The sequence below is a fragment of the Lissotriton helveticus genome, chromosome 3_2 (assembly GCF_964261635.1).
Source record: "Lissotriton helveticus chromosome 3_2, aLisHel1.1, whole genome shotgun sequence".
Classification (NCBI taxonomy): domain Eukaryota; kingdom Metazoa; phylum Chordata; class Amphibia; order Caudata; family Salamandridae; genus Lissotriton; species Lissotriton helveticus.
The window spans coordinates 158,213,759-158,226,485 of record NC_136062.1 but is presented as its reverse complement, the minus strand read 5'-3'; the positions used below and the strand labels follow the sequence as shown (position 1 = coordinate 158,226,485).

At 45.0% G+C, this 12,727-nt stretch overlaps 1 protein-coding gene across 1 annotated transcript in view; it reads left to right on the top strand.

Moving 5' to 3' along the window:
- The window catches only part of LOC144826253 (fibroblast growth factor 4A-like), a 230,550-nt gene extending 221,922 nt beyond the window's left edge, over positions 1 to 8,628 (top strand). The window contains exon 3 of the mRNA XM_078684619.1: positions 6,597 to 8,628. Coding sequence (XP_078540745.1) covers positions 6,597 to 6,773 — 177 coding nt within the window. The 3' untranslated portion in view covers positions 6,774 to 8,628. The remainder of the gene's footprint in view (positions 1 to 6,596) is intronic.
- Positions 8,629 to 12,727: the final 4,099 nt, after the last annotated feature.

Sequence of the window (12,727 nt, the reverse complement as noted above, 5' to 3'; positions counted from 1 at the left end):
CCTGTCCTGTGTTCTGGGGTTTGGTTGATGCCTTCTGCGTCCCCTCCTCAACCGGCTGGTCCTGAGTGCGACTGGTTCCCGTCGGGGTCCTTGGTTGTGGATCCTTCTCCCGCCTCTGGTCTGCGTGTGGCTCTGGGGTGGTGAGCGTTCGGGCCGTGGGTCGCTGGACTCCTGTGCTGGCCGGCAGGGTTTTTCCTCTTTCCTGCTGGGCAGGGCCTGTGGGTTTCTTTCCTTGGTGTTCCCGGCCCTCCCGGTTGGTCTTGCCCTTTTTCCCGGGGTAGGGGTTGGTGCTGTGGGTGGCGTGCATTGCTCGTACTTGTTGTATGTACATTATGCGTGTGGCTTTGTCCACTGTGGTACTGCCCTGCTGACAGTTGCTTGTCAGTTGCCTGTGCGGCCTGCCGTTGGCTGTCTCTTCTCGGCCCTCCTTCTTCCTTCTGCGCTGTGTTAGTCCTGATTGGTTTCCGGTTTCTCTGCGCGCTCTGTTTGCGCCTGGGCGTTCGCTTCTGAGCTGCGCGTCCCTCTCGCACCTCCAGTGGCTTTGCTTCTTGGTGGGGGTTGCCCCTTTCCTCCGGTTGTGCTGTTGGACTCTGTCCTGGCCGCACCGCTTAGTGGGTCTGTTGTTCTGCTTGGCTGCTGCCGTGGTGCTGGCTGGCCTGTTCTCTGCTTCTTCTGTGCCCTCCTTGGTGTGGGGTTTCGTGGAGTTGGCGGCGGCGGCTCGGGGTGGCTGGGTGTCGCCGCCTTGGGCCCTCTGCTTGCCTTGCCTGAGATGGGTCGTCCTGCCTTTCTCACGTGCCATGCACTAGGGCCTCTCCGTTATCCCCGCAGTGGGTGTCTCCTCTGCCTTTCGGGTGGTAGCGGTTTTGGCCATTTGTTTGCCCTGGCTTGCTGCCTCCTTGTCTGAGTGCCTGGTCGGTTCCCTGTCAGTGGGTGGTCGTCATTGGTATTTCCTCCTCAGTGGCAGCAGGACGTTTCTATTAGCGGGGTCCTGTGTGCCGTGGTTCATGGGTGCTGGGTCAGCTCGATGCGGGTTCCTCCGGTTCGGGGAGGGTTCCTCTGCCGGTGCCCCTCTCCGGTTCCTGCTGGGTGGCTCTCCTGGACTGGGTGTCCTGTTTGCTTGACATGTGTTCCATCTGCTGGGTTCCTGTCGGTGGGGCTCGGGTTTTGGGCCCGCTCCGTTTTGTTGCTGGGGCTGGGGTGTCCGGTGGCTTTGTGCCAGTTCTGGTTCTCCTGGGGTCAGCTCCTCGCTTCGGCCGTTTCCCTTCCGTGTGTTGGCCCTTTGGGCTGCCTTTCTGCAGGCTCTACCTGGCAGTTTTCGGCGTTCCCTGGGTATTGGGGGCGCTTCTCTCCGCTTCCCTGGTGCTGCTTCTTTTCTGTGTTTCCTGTGGTTCACTGTCTAGTACGCATGCTTTCTGGGTTGCGTCCTTCCCCTTTGGCCTCGGTCCTTCGCCCTGGGTCTTCCTGCATGTCCGGATGCTCTCGTGGCTCTCCTTCATGCTGCAGGGGTATTCCCTCTTCCTTCTCTGGGCATGCGGCTGGAGTGTCTTTTTGCTCGGTCTGTTCAGAAGGTCCTTTGCGGTTCTTCTGGTGATTGGGTTTTTGGTGGCCCAGAGTGTGTCTTCACTGGTCCCCTCTCTGGGCCTGGTGTTTGTCGGGGCTCGTCTTCGGACTGTGCTCAGCCCCGTTCCCTTGTCCGGGTGCCTGGTCTCTCTTCCTTCGTGGGTTTGGGCCTTGTTGTCCCGGGGCTCCTCGGGGGGTCCTGTGGCTTCGGGTGCTGGGGCGCCTGGCTTCTGTGTTGTTTCTGGTTCCCTGGGCTCGTTTTCTTCTTTTCTGCCTGTCCGTCTGGCTCCTGTTGGGTTGGTCTCCGGGGTTTGTTGTCCCTGCTGCCCTTGTCGGTCCGTCCCCGGGGGTGCTCTCCTGGTGGCTCGGCCGCTGTTGCCTTCTGGCTGGGTGTTCGCTGGCTCTTCCGGCTCCGGTTGTGGTGGCTTCGGTCGCCGGCCTGTTCTGGGCTTGGCTGAGGTCGGTTTGGGTTCCAGTTATGGTTCCTGCTGCTCTCCCGGGGGTCCACTTGCTGGTGGCTGTTGTGTTGTCGGGGCTTGCCCTAGTGCCCTTTCGGGGGTCTATGCGGATCTGAGGGTGTTGGCTCCGTTGGTCGTTCCAGTGGGTTGGTCCTCTGCCTCGATCGGGTGGGTCCTGTTTCTGGTCCTTGTCCTTGGTTGCCTGCGTCCTGTTTCTGTGTACTGGTGTCTGGGTGTTGGGTCTGTCAGCTCTCTGCCTCTGTGAGTGGCTTGTGTGCTGGAAGTTCTGCTTTGCTGGTTCCTTGCTTCATCCTGGGTTTTCTCTCGACTTCCCCTTCCCGGCTTTTCCACTGATCTGGCCTTTCCAGTGCGGGCTCTGTGCTCGGGGGTTGCTGGCAGCTCCCTGTTGGCCTTGGGCTCTTTGTTTTCCTCTGCTGTCTGGGCAGTATTGTGCTCGGTGGAGGTTTCTTCCGGTGGCTCCGTGCCCTATGGGGTTTCGGACTCTTCCCACAGGTTCTGTGCAGTGTTTGAGCCTGGTGCCTGACAGTTGTGCGCCTGGATTTGGCTGTGTTGGGGGTTCCGGTCTGGTTGGCGGTGGCTTGCGGGCTTCCCGTCGGTCCTCCTCTTGGCTGTCCTGTGCTTGGTGTTTGTGGGCTTTTAGGCCTGGTGTTCTGCTCTGGGTGTTATTCCCATGGTGCTGGCCTCCTTTTGGTGTGGCGGTTCCCTCCAGCTGGGGCTCTTCTGGGGTTATCGGTGGCCCCTCTGTGAGTGCGGTGGGCGTCTTTCCGGCTTCTTGGTGCTCCTGTCTTCCTTGCGTGTTGCCTGGGGTCTGTTGCCTGGTTGTTTTTCCGGTTCTGCTGTGTTTGTTTCCCCGCCCTGTCGGGTCCTTGCCTTCGGGGTCTTTGCTGCTGGGGTTGGTTGTCCTATCCGGTCCTCCCTCTGGGCCCCTTGCGGGTCTTGGGGTGCAGCTCTTGCCTTTTGGGTTTGCCACCCACATGAGCCTGGTCAGGTGGCTACCTAGCCTGCTGCACGCACTGTAGCGGCCTGTGTTCCAGTTCTTGGTCACGGGTTCATATCCTCATGTGTCCTCTTGGCCTTTCATCCTTGGAGAGTCGGTGTGGTTCGTAGCTCTGCTTTGGACTGTCGTCGCCCCTGTGGGGCGCTTGGGGTTATTGTGGGCCCTGTCTTGGACGTTTCCCATCTGTCTGGGATGTTCGGATCTGTTAGTTTTGGGTCCGGTTCTGTCCTTTGTCCCTCCGGTGACTCGGCGTTTTGGCTCTGTCACGGGTTGGTTTTGCCTGTGTTCGGTCCTGCTCCTTCCTTGACTGAGGCTCGTTTGCTCAGTTTGACTGTCCGGTGCCTTTCTACTGTGGTGCCTGCTGGTTGCTGGGTCCTTCCGGGTGGAAGTCTCTTTGTTTGTTCGCTTCGTCCGACTCAGGTTTTGTCTGCCTTCCTGGTAGTTGGTTTCGGTCCACAGTCTTGGTGGCTTTGGCTCTTGTGGGGGTGGTTCCTCCTGTGGGGGTTCGGGCAACAGAGTCTTGTCCTCTTTCAGAGGTCTGGGATGTTGATCTGCTGTGTTTGGGGCACTGTTTTGTGTTGTCACTCAGTTGTCCATCTCTGTTTTCCTCTGTTTGCTATGTCCTCATTTGTACTGAAGGAAGACGAGGGAGGGATGGGAGGTAATGCGTCCATTTCTAACGATAATTGCATTACTCCTAGTCCTACTCCTCTGCCTTCCTTCGAGGTCCCTCCCTCCCTCCCGGTGCGGTTCAACTGAGTGCTAGCTCGGCTTGTTTATGTACAGGTGGAGGTGGGGGCGGGCAGAGTTTTTATGCTGGGGGTGGGTCTGGGTGGGAGGCGGGGCCTAATTTGTACTGAAGGAAGGCGAGGGAGTAGGACTAGGAGAAATGACATTATCGTTAGAAATGGACGCATATTCTTTATCTGAATCACTGTTGAGTTTCATAACATAATAAATAAAAATTGAATTGAGAAACAATTTCACCTAATCTGTTTAATTGAAATTTTCAGAAACCAATTCATCAAATATCTTTGTGTCTGAAATTGGATTTTGCATACCTATTTTTTAAGGTGTATATATAATGGTTGCAAATCTTACTTTCAGAAACAGATTTGTTTGAAGTATTTTTTTTTCAGTATTTTACTTCAGAGTACATTATTTCAGATTTATATAATTTACATTGTGAAGCAATTACTTTGGATGCTTTTAACTCGCGGACCCATGACAACCCCATAACACCATTAATCCCTCCCCCAAAACCACCCTCTGCACACCTAAACTATGCCCATCTCTGAGCTCTAAAATATCTCACCAGCCTAAACTCTGCCCAATCCTAAACCCTAAAAACTCTTTACCTCCCTTAACCTCTGCCCATGACTGGACCTTAAAAAGCCTCACCAACCCTAAATTACACCCATCCATGAACGCAAAAACATCTCAACACCCCCACACTCCATCCATCCCTAAACCCTAGAAACTTCTTACGCCCATAAACTCCACTCATCTGTTCACCATGAACACCCCTCATACCTCTAAAATTAACCCATTCTGAGGCCTAGAAAAACCCCTCACCACCCCTAAACTCCATCCATACTTGAATCCTAAAAATCACTTCCTATGCCAGTACTCCACCGATCCCTGACTTCTTAAAGCCCCTCATCATTGCTAAATATTACCTATCCCTGAACCCCAAAGCTCCTCAGTAATCCTAAACTCTATCCAGGTTTAATGTAATTTGGATTTTTCTTTAAATGCATCTTTTCTTTAAAATGTTTCCTTTAATTTTCAATTTATTTGTGTTTCCTTGAAATAGTTTTTCAATGATTTTGTTTCCTCCAATGAGGTTTCACAGTTTTTGTTTTCCCATTAATTCATACAAATCATATTTTCTAAATATAATCTAAGTGTACACATATTTTTAAAACAAATGGCATACTGATAAATACCCTGGACTATTACGGAACAAGAAGTATATTTTTTCGGGGTATTTAAGATGTTATGTTATGTTATGTTATGTTAAAATGGTTTTTATAGAGCGCACGGCTACTCAAAAAGAGTGTCCCGGCGCTTTTAATTAAGGTAGGCTGCAGTAGACTAACATAACACATTAAGAGAAAAAGTGTCACAGACAGAAAGAAAACAACAAGCAAAAAGAGACCTACTGGGTAAACAACCAGGTTTTAAGGTCCTTTCTAAAAGCTAATAGGCTAGTGGCTCCCTGAAGTATAAGAGGCAGAGAGTTCCACAATTGTGGCGCCAGTAGTCCAAAGGAGCGACCTCCCAAGCGCGCTCTCTTCACTCGCGGGACAATCGCCAGAAATAGGGATTCTGATCTCAGAGAGCGAGCCGGTCGGTAGAAGGCAAGTCTCCTTTGGAGGTACTTTGCTCCCGTCGCATGGAGGGCCTTGTATGTCAAGATGGCCAAAAAGGTAAGTTTGTATGAAGAGCCAACAGTAACATTGTCAAAGCAATCTCTACCATTGGGTTTGATAAAAAACCCTGACAGATGGTGTTGAAGCTTGACAAGGATGAAAAGTGGATCTTAGTGTTGTACCGCCTGCCGTAAGGTACATGGTCTTAAGCTTAATCAGTTAACAGGAGCAGACCAAGAGTGGAGTAGGAAGTGTAATATAAAAAAAGTGATAAATTATGTTTTAATGAAAATTATCTAATATTCATATTATTTATCAGTAACGGCATTTGTTTTATGGTTTCAAAGAAGCTAATGGTGTTAAAACAACTATGAATCAACAATGCTGGCTCGTTCTGGTCTGACAAACTGTTTTGTGAAATGCACTTTCTTTGCTGTCCTGATCAGGACCGAGAAGGTCAGACTCTAACTTAATATTCTACCTTTCACATTTAGAGATTTTCTGCAGCATCTCTCAGTAGGACATTCTTAAAAGCAGACTATAGAAGTAATGTGCTTTATTAAAAAAGATTTTCAATGAGATTGTGAGAATGCAAACTCCCTAATGGCCCTGTAAGCCACGAGTGAGGACTTTCGTGGGGAGCTTTGGCAGTTACTTGTGAAGTATGTTATGAACAATCATTTTGAAGCTTTGAGAGATGCAGTTTGTGGTTAAGAGCCTTCCATGAACAGTGATGTTCAGAGCTGTGGGACAATTTGGTAGTAGACAAACACAATTTACAAAAAACTGATCTGTTTGTTAGATAAATCCAGGTATAAAGGCCCTGTGTTATTTCCTCTTTTATTTTGTATAGTGTTCTCTATTTCTCGTATGTTATTAAGTTGTTACACACAGTATGAACACACCTATGCATTATAGAAGTAACATTTCTATCAAATCCTGTGCTGAAGGTTATCTTCCACCACGCACCTGCAATTCTGTCTCTTAGCTCGTGTGAAGTGGGAGGGTCTCCTGTCGGAAGGAGTGGCTTTAATTTTCATAAATAACAGAGACTTGATGAATTGATGTTGTAGATTTAGAATATTGACACAAATCCCTTGGTAAAAAAATACTTTCTTGGCTAAATAAGAGACATGTTCCAAACTAAAAGAATTGACATGAATATATCTCTGTTTTACATTTTAGAAATATTTCAGTGATGAGTGCAAGTTCAAGGAGATGCTTCTACCGAATAACTACAATGCGTATGAATCTTGGCGTTATCCTGGGATGTACATCGCCTTGAGCAAAAATGGGAAGGCAAAGAAAGGAAATAAAGTTTCTCCTACCATGACAGTAACACATTTTCTTCCCAGAATCTGACTCCTCTTTTAAAAGTCAACTTCCAAACTTTGAAAATGATCAGCAAAAAACTTAATGCACTTTTACTGTATAATTTTACACCCAAGTATGTGTAAAATATACAAACGAATGACTGAAATTTGTATATATTGCTCAGGACTATTTAATTTATGGATTCATCTATTTATTTTTTTAAACGGATAGACTTTGTTTTATGGTGCAATCAGAAGCAAGCTTACTATATATTTATATTTGTTTATTGAAGCTGTTAAATGAGCTGCTATTTTGTGATGAACACAAATTAAGTGATTTTTGGCATACAGTTAGTTGCACCATTAATACTATTTAAGGGACCCCAGTGACAAATGTATATATTTTTTTAAATCATCCCCAGACAGCCGGTTGATCTTCTCAGGTCTTTTGCTTTCAGACAAATGGCATAGTAACTCCTACTGTAAAAGATCAGCCTACCTGCTTCCAGCCTCTTGTGAGGTTCCAGAGATGAAAGTGAATCTGTATTGGGTCACAGGCAATGCTGTTGATCAGTTTTGGCCACCATAGGTCTAAAGGGGCTGGATCCTTCTCTGAAATTTAGGACTATCACGGACTAAACAAATAAGTAGCTTTTAAATTAATTGTATGTAAATTTATCGTCTGCGACATCCTTAACATCTGGCATGAATCTACCATTCCGAGACATGCGATGGATGCCTGCATCATAGCTGACCAGCCTTCAAAGCATCATTGAAAAATATGTTAATTTTGGGTTCATCTGCAGCACACCATCTCACCAAGTAGGCCCTAACTCTGGAAAACTCTAATGGCAAGGGAATAGAACCACTAACTTCCTATACTCCGCTTCAACTCACTGGCTATTTTCCAAAAAAGCTCTGTGGGGGATCAACCAGCTGCGCGGATTCCAGCAAGAAAGTTTTTTTTTTTTTACTGGGGCTACCCTTCTAGTACAACGTTCTCAATATACACTTTGCTGCTTTTATGTATTGCCTTCGGTTCTCTTTACGTGTGTTTCCCTTTTAGAAATCACTAGTTCAAATGCTGCTGTGTCTAAAATCTTGATTACATAACAAATTAGACTTCTTTCCTTATAATAACAAATGATCATATTTATTCATACACCTAATTTATGTTGTAGTGATATAGCAGTTTAACCAAACGAGAAAAAATATGTATTCGTCTCAGGATCCGCTGACTTGCAGTATTGTACAATCCTTGTGAGTGTAACATGGCCTTAAGGTATACAACATTGGCAAGTTTTTGTGTTTTAGAGGACTGTATATTTTTATATTTATATTTAAGCCTCCTAAAATCTGTCTGTATTTTCCTTTTTCTCCTATCTGACGGCTTGTTTGGTGCTATTAATTTGTGTCTTCTCAAGAAGACCTACTGTTATAACACAATATTTGATCAATGGCATTAGCACAACGTAAATAACAATGTATACATTGAAATGCGTCTAGATTGTAGTAAATTATTTTAATCGGGAGAGAAAGGAGTGTTGAAGTACATGGTCTGCACTCTATCAGTCTTGTGGAGGAACCCATAACCACAACTTCATAGCATTACTATTTTAATTCAACCGTTTGGAGCTCTGCCATGTGTTATAAGCTGCAGGTGGGGAAAAAGTACGAAATAAAAGAGTGGGGGCAGGGTCAAAGCAACTTAAATATTTCAACACCATCTATAGAAATCTTTGACTTCCTCGCACTTTTTTGTTAAACTTTTCTAGGTTTAAAAAGGTTAGAAAAATATGTAGCTGCAGCATAACTAATAACATCCTCTTTTAACAAAATATGTACCCTATTTCCACAGCTTACTGCTTATCAATCAATCATAAGTAGATTAGTTGAGAGCTACTTGTCACCGTGAGGGTATCCAGGCACTTATCTATATGTTTAATTTAATTCAACAAATCAGTGTTCACTTTTCCACCACTTACTGGACAAAGTGGTGGTACTTTGGGGCATATTACCAAGATTAAGCGATAATTATCGCTTAACACGGTTAGCGGCAATATTATTATCGCCGAGCTCCGCCGATTTTTATCGCAGATAAACCTTGCTATTATTAAGGTTTATCTCAAAAGTGATAAAAATCGGCCAAAATGCATGAATATCGCTGAAAAGTCCGCGATATTCATGCATTACCGAGCTAATGCTCTTAGCCGTGTTATCCACCTACCATTGGATAACATGGCTAAGAACTGCTCTGGGCAGGCGTTAGCTTTTGGAGATATTCGCGCTTAGCGCGAATATTTCCAAAAGTACGCCTTTGTAGGTAATAGGAGATAGCGATGTTAGTGACAGTTTACAGTCGCTAACATCTTGGCACGCCCACTTTGCATGTCATTAGCGATAAATATCGCTGACATGCAAAGTGGGCCCCAAGATGATCGCTATCTCCTACTAGCTGTCGCTAACTGGTGTTAGCGACAGCTAGGTAATAGGGCGATAAAATTATCGGCGCTTTAGCGGGAAAAATTCCTGCTAAAGCGGCGATAAGGCCCTTGGTAATATGCCCCTTTGTTTGGTTAATAATGGCGAGTCTAAAATGGTTCTTGATATTTTGGAGGTTTTCAGATGGGCTTGTTGAACTGGGAGGGCATTTTCAAATATTGGTCAAGCACTTATAAGGAATGGCCACTGGCACTAATCCAATATGTGTGTACCTAACAATTAACTATAATATCTAATAGTCTCTCTGTCCGTTTTTAACCTCGACATAGTATTGTAACCCTATTAAATAGACAGGTTGTTAGTCAATTTTAGTTCACACTTTATTTCTAATCTTCTAACTCACTGACTGGAAATACACTCATGCCCCCAGTCATCCATTGGTGATTAAAAGATTTCTGGCCAAGCACTCTCTTGCAGGCCATTGGGCATTGCAGTGCCAGCCCAATGAGGAGAAAGCCCAATGATGAAGCATGCCACCGTCGGGTGGGTGAAGGCACCTGCTCATATGAGCGCATGCTCCCACTGACTACATTCAGACCCCACTGAGAGTCTGCCAGAGTCAGTGCGGAACAGTATACTCCCACCGATTTCCCAGTTCGAGATTAGAGGAGACTGTATACTGGACCAAAAATCTCTTCGTTCTTCCTTATATAGATGCCTTACAATGAAGGCAGTGTAGAAGAGGTAGCCAGAGAATGGTATGTTAGTTTGTTGGGGAAATTGAAAGGTTAGTTTGTTTGAGCTGGAGCTATGAACTATGCATAAGGTTCTTCTCCATGTTCCGGGGCTGCAGCATTGATGTAATGTTGGGGATACAGGTTTTCATTCTGAAATCTGTGTTTGTTGGTGGTTGAAAAAGATCTGTATGCTAAGTAATCAACCTCACACAAGATGAAGTTACTGTAACGCTAGTTAGAAAAGATGAGAACTTCGGGGACCCCATGGGAGGTGTTTGGAAACAGAAGAATAGACAGGGAGGAGGCTTAGGCAAACACTAGTGATTTTTCTAAACTAGATCCAAGAGTCACTTTAAAAAGTCAAATTTTTCTTTTTTACACAATCTGATATACTGCCTACCTCAAGTTACAACAGGCCAGTAGTTTTAAAGACAAAGACACCCAATTGTACATACACATACATAAGCTGATGTATTTCACATGAATACTGTTCCGACACAATTACTGTGTGATATTCTACCCAGGCATTATCGTAGAAAGTTTCACCCATAGATGTTAGTTACCCTGTTCGCATTGAGGTACTTCTCTAGCTCATTGAGGTTTTAATTAAGCTAATTGTAACTGCAGAGGAGGTGCCATTCTTTAGGAAGATTCACAGGGGTTGCCACGTGCGCACCATTTTTTCCTCATTTGATTCTTATTTTGTTATGCTTGGTCGATCATATTTGATTTTTTTCAGCGTGCAACCTCGCAAACGTGGCCTGCCCAAATGCCTCATATATGAATACATATCAAAAAGCTGGAGCGACATTTCACTCCATCCGGACGCACAGCTTATATTCCTTAGTGTCTTCATTCAAGTTCATTCTTTAGGAAGAGGCAAAATTGGATTCTACGTTGGAGAACACAGGGGTGAATATATAGAATTTAGGGAATTTCATATTAGCATCTTAACTCACAGAGGTACCAAAGTTGATGAAAGTGCAGTCACAGAACAACTACAAACTCAAATATGAAGCAAATGTAATCACAGTACAGGTTAGATACGCAGACCAAAACAATACAAGTATTCGTACGTTCTCAAGCACAAAGAAAATGGAATCACAATACAGTTAGGTGAGCAGACGAAAACAATAACAGGTGTCTCTGTTCAAAGACCCGTGGCTTGCAGCATATGCCGTGGTAGGTATGGAAAGATCATATTGATCAGTCAGAAGAATGTGGAACCATCAGATCCTGCTGTCTACTACGTAGGAGGGCAGGGATCTCATGAGCCATAATTTGGAGTGCTTGACCTAGTGCTATTTTCCATTTCCATGGCTGCCCCCATTACTTTTAAGTGCAAAGTATCACAGTGATCTGCATTATCTCTTCTTCTGTCCAACCATTGTATTCTCCAATTGGCAGATACAATAAGATCTTTGGTTTGATACTCAAATTTAGCTACCTATAGATGGAAAACACAAGTACGTCAAGATACATTAGAGCCTGTGTTGTTTCTAACGAGAGAGGAGGAGACAAGTGGGAGAAACGTTGGGCATACTAGCCACCCATTGTAATATAGGAAACAAAATAACAAAGAAATAGGGGAGAAGCACTGTTACGGCTGATGGTAAGTACTTGTGGCTACTGAAGTTTTTCCAAATGGTGATGGTTGCAAGGAGAGCAATCAAACTCCACCATAGAAGCACTGATGCTAACCAGAAGAAACTAAATCAATCGAAAACCACAGTTTTAATATTGAGGTGGACACTTTCTTGGGAGCGAGACATGCACTGCTACTATGAGTATTTGACAATCCATTGGATTTTTGTTTTCCTACGAACTGAAAGCTCTGATCATTTATTAGAGCATTGATTAGAGTATCATTGTGAATCTTGAGTCGTCAACCAAGCATTTAGACCACCTGCAGTATATTTAAAAGTCCTCTGTCAGATGGAGGCAGCACCCCATAATTACTTGTTGGCTGCAGCAGACAAGATGGCGATAGTAAAAGTAGACTAGATAGTTCACAACTCTATCTGATAATCTCTACATTTATGGTCTAAACACCTGTGCTCTGTTCACTCTGGAAGTGGGGCATTTCAGAGTGGTGTTAAGGGGGATGTTCTGTGATTTCCTAGTACTGCGGTGCATCACGCTAAAAATATGTTGCGAGGGATCAGGGGTGAAGGATAGTATTGCAGGGGTTAGCTATGTTAGGGATTCCAGTGGGAGAGAGGGCAGTAGTCTAAAGTCAACAACATTCCTGAAGATTATCAAACCTATCTGTGCGTTAAAGCCCCTGTGTGTTGCAAAAAGTCAGCCTACGAAAAGCAGGCAATAAATAGTCTGGTGAATTGAGAACATGCCATAGGAACTTTCACACCTGGAGATTTGCATTGGGGTTAATACTGGTGAAATAATTTTGTATCTGTAATTACTAATACTCCAGTTATTTGTAATTTCAGAATGTAGAATTACCACAGTATTCCAAGTAATCCAATATGGGATGGGGAATAACATCAGAAGTCTGTGTTTCGACACTGACCTCTACATGCCATTTCCAAAATGTAAGTCCATTTTCCAGGGAACAAGTCCTTCAGACCTAGCATGTAAATTTGTTCTCTGAAAAACCATCAGCAATGTGCTGTATGGTAATATAACCCATGTGAAATTAACTATTATTTCTAATACTAATTAGGGCATACAATCCCTCTTCATTATTAATATGCTAATCAGATAGAGGGCTATAGTGTTTGAAGCAGTGTTCTGTTTGTAACCTGTAGGTCATAGGCTCAAGTACCAGTAAGACAGCTTGGTGGGTTAATCCACTTGCTGTACA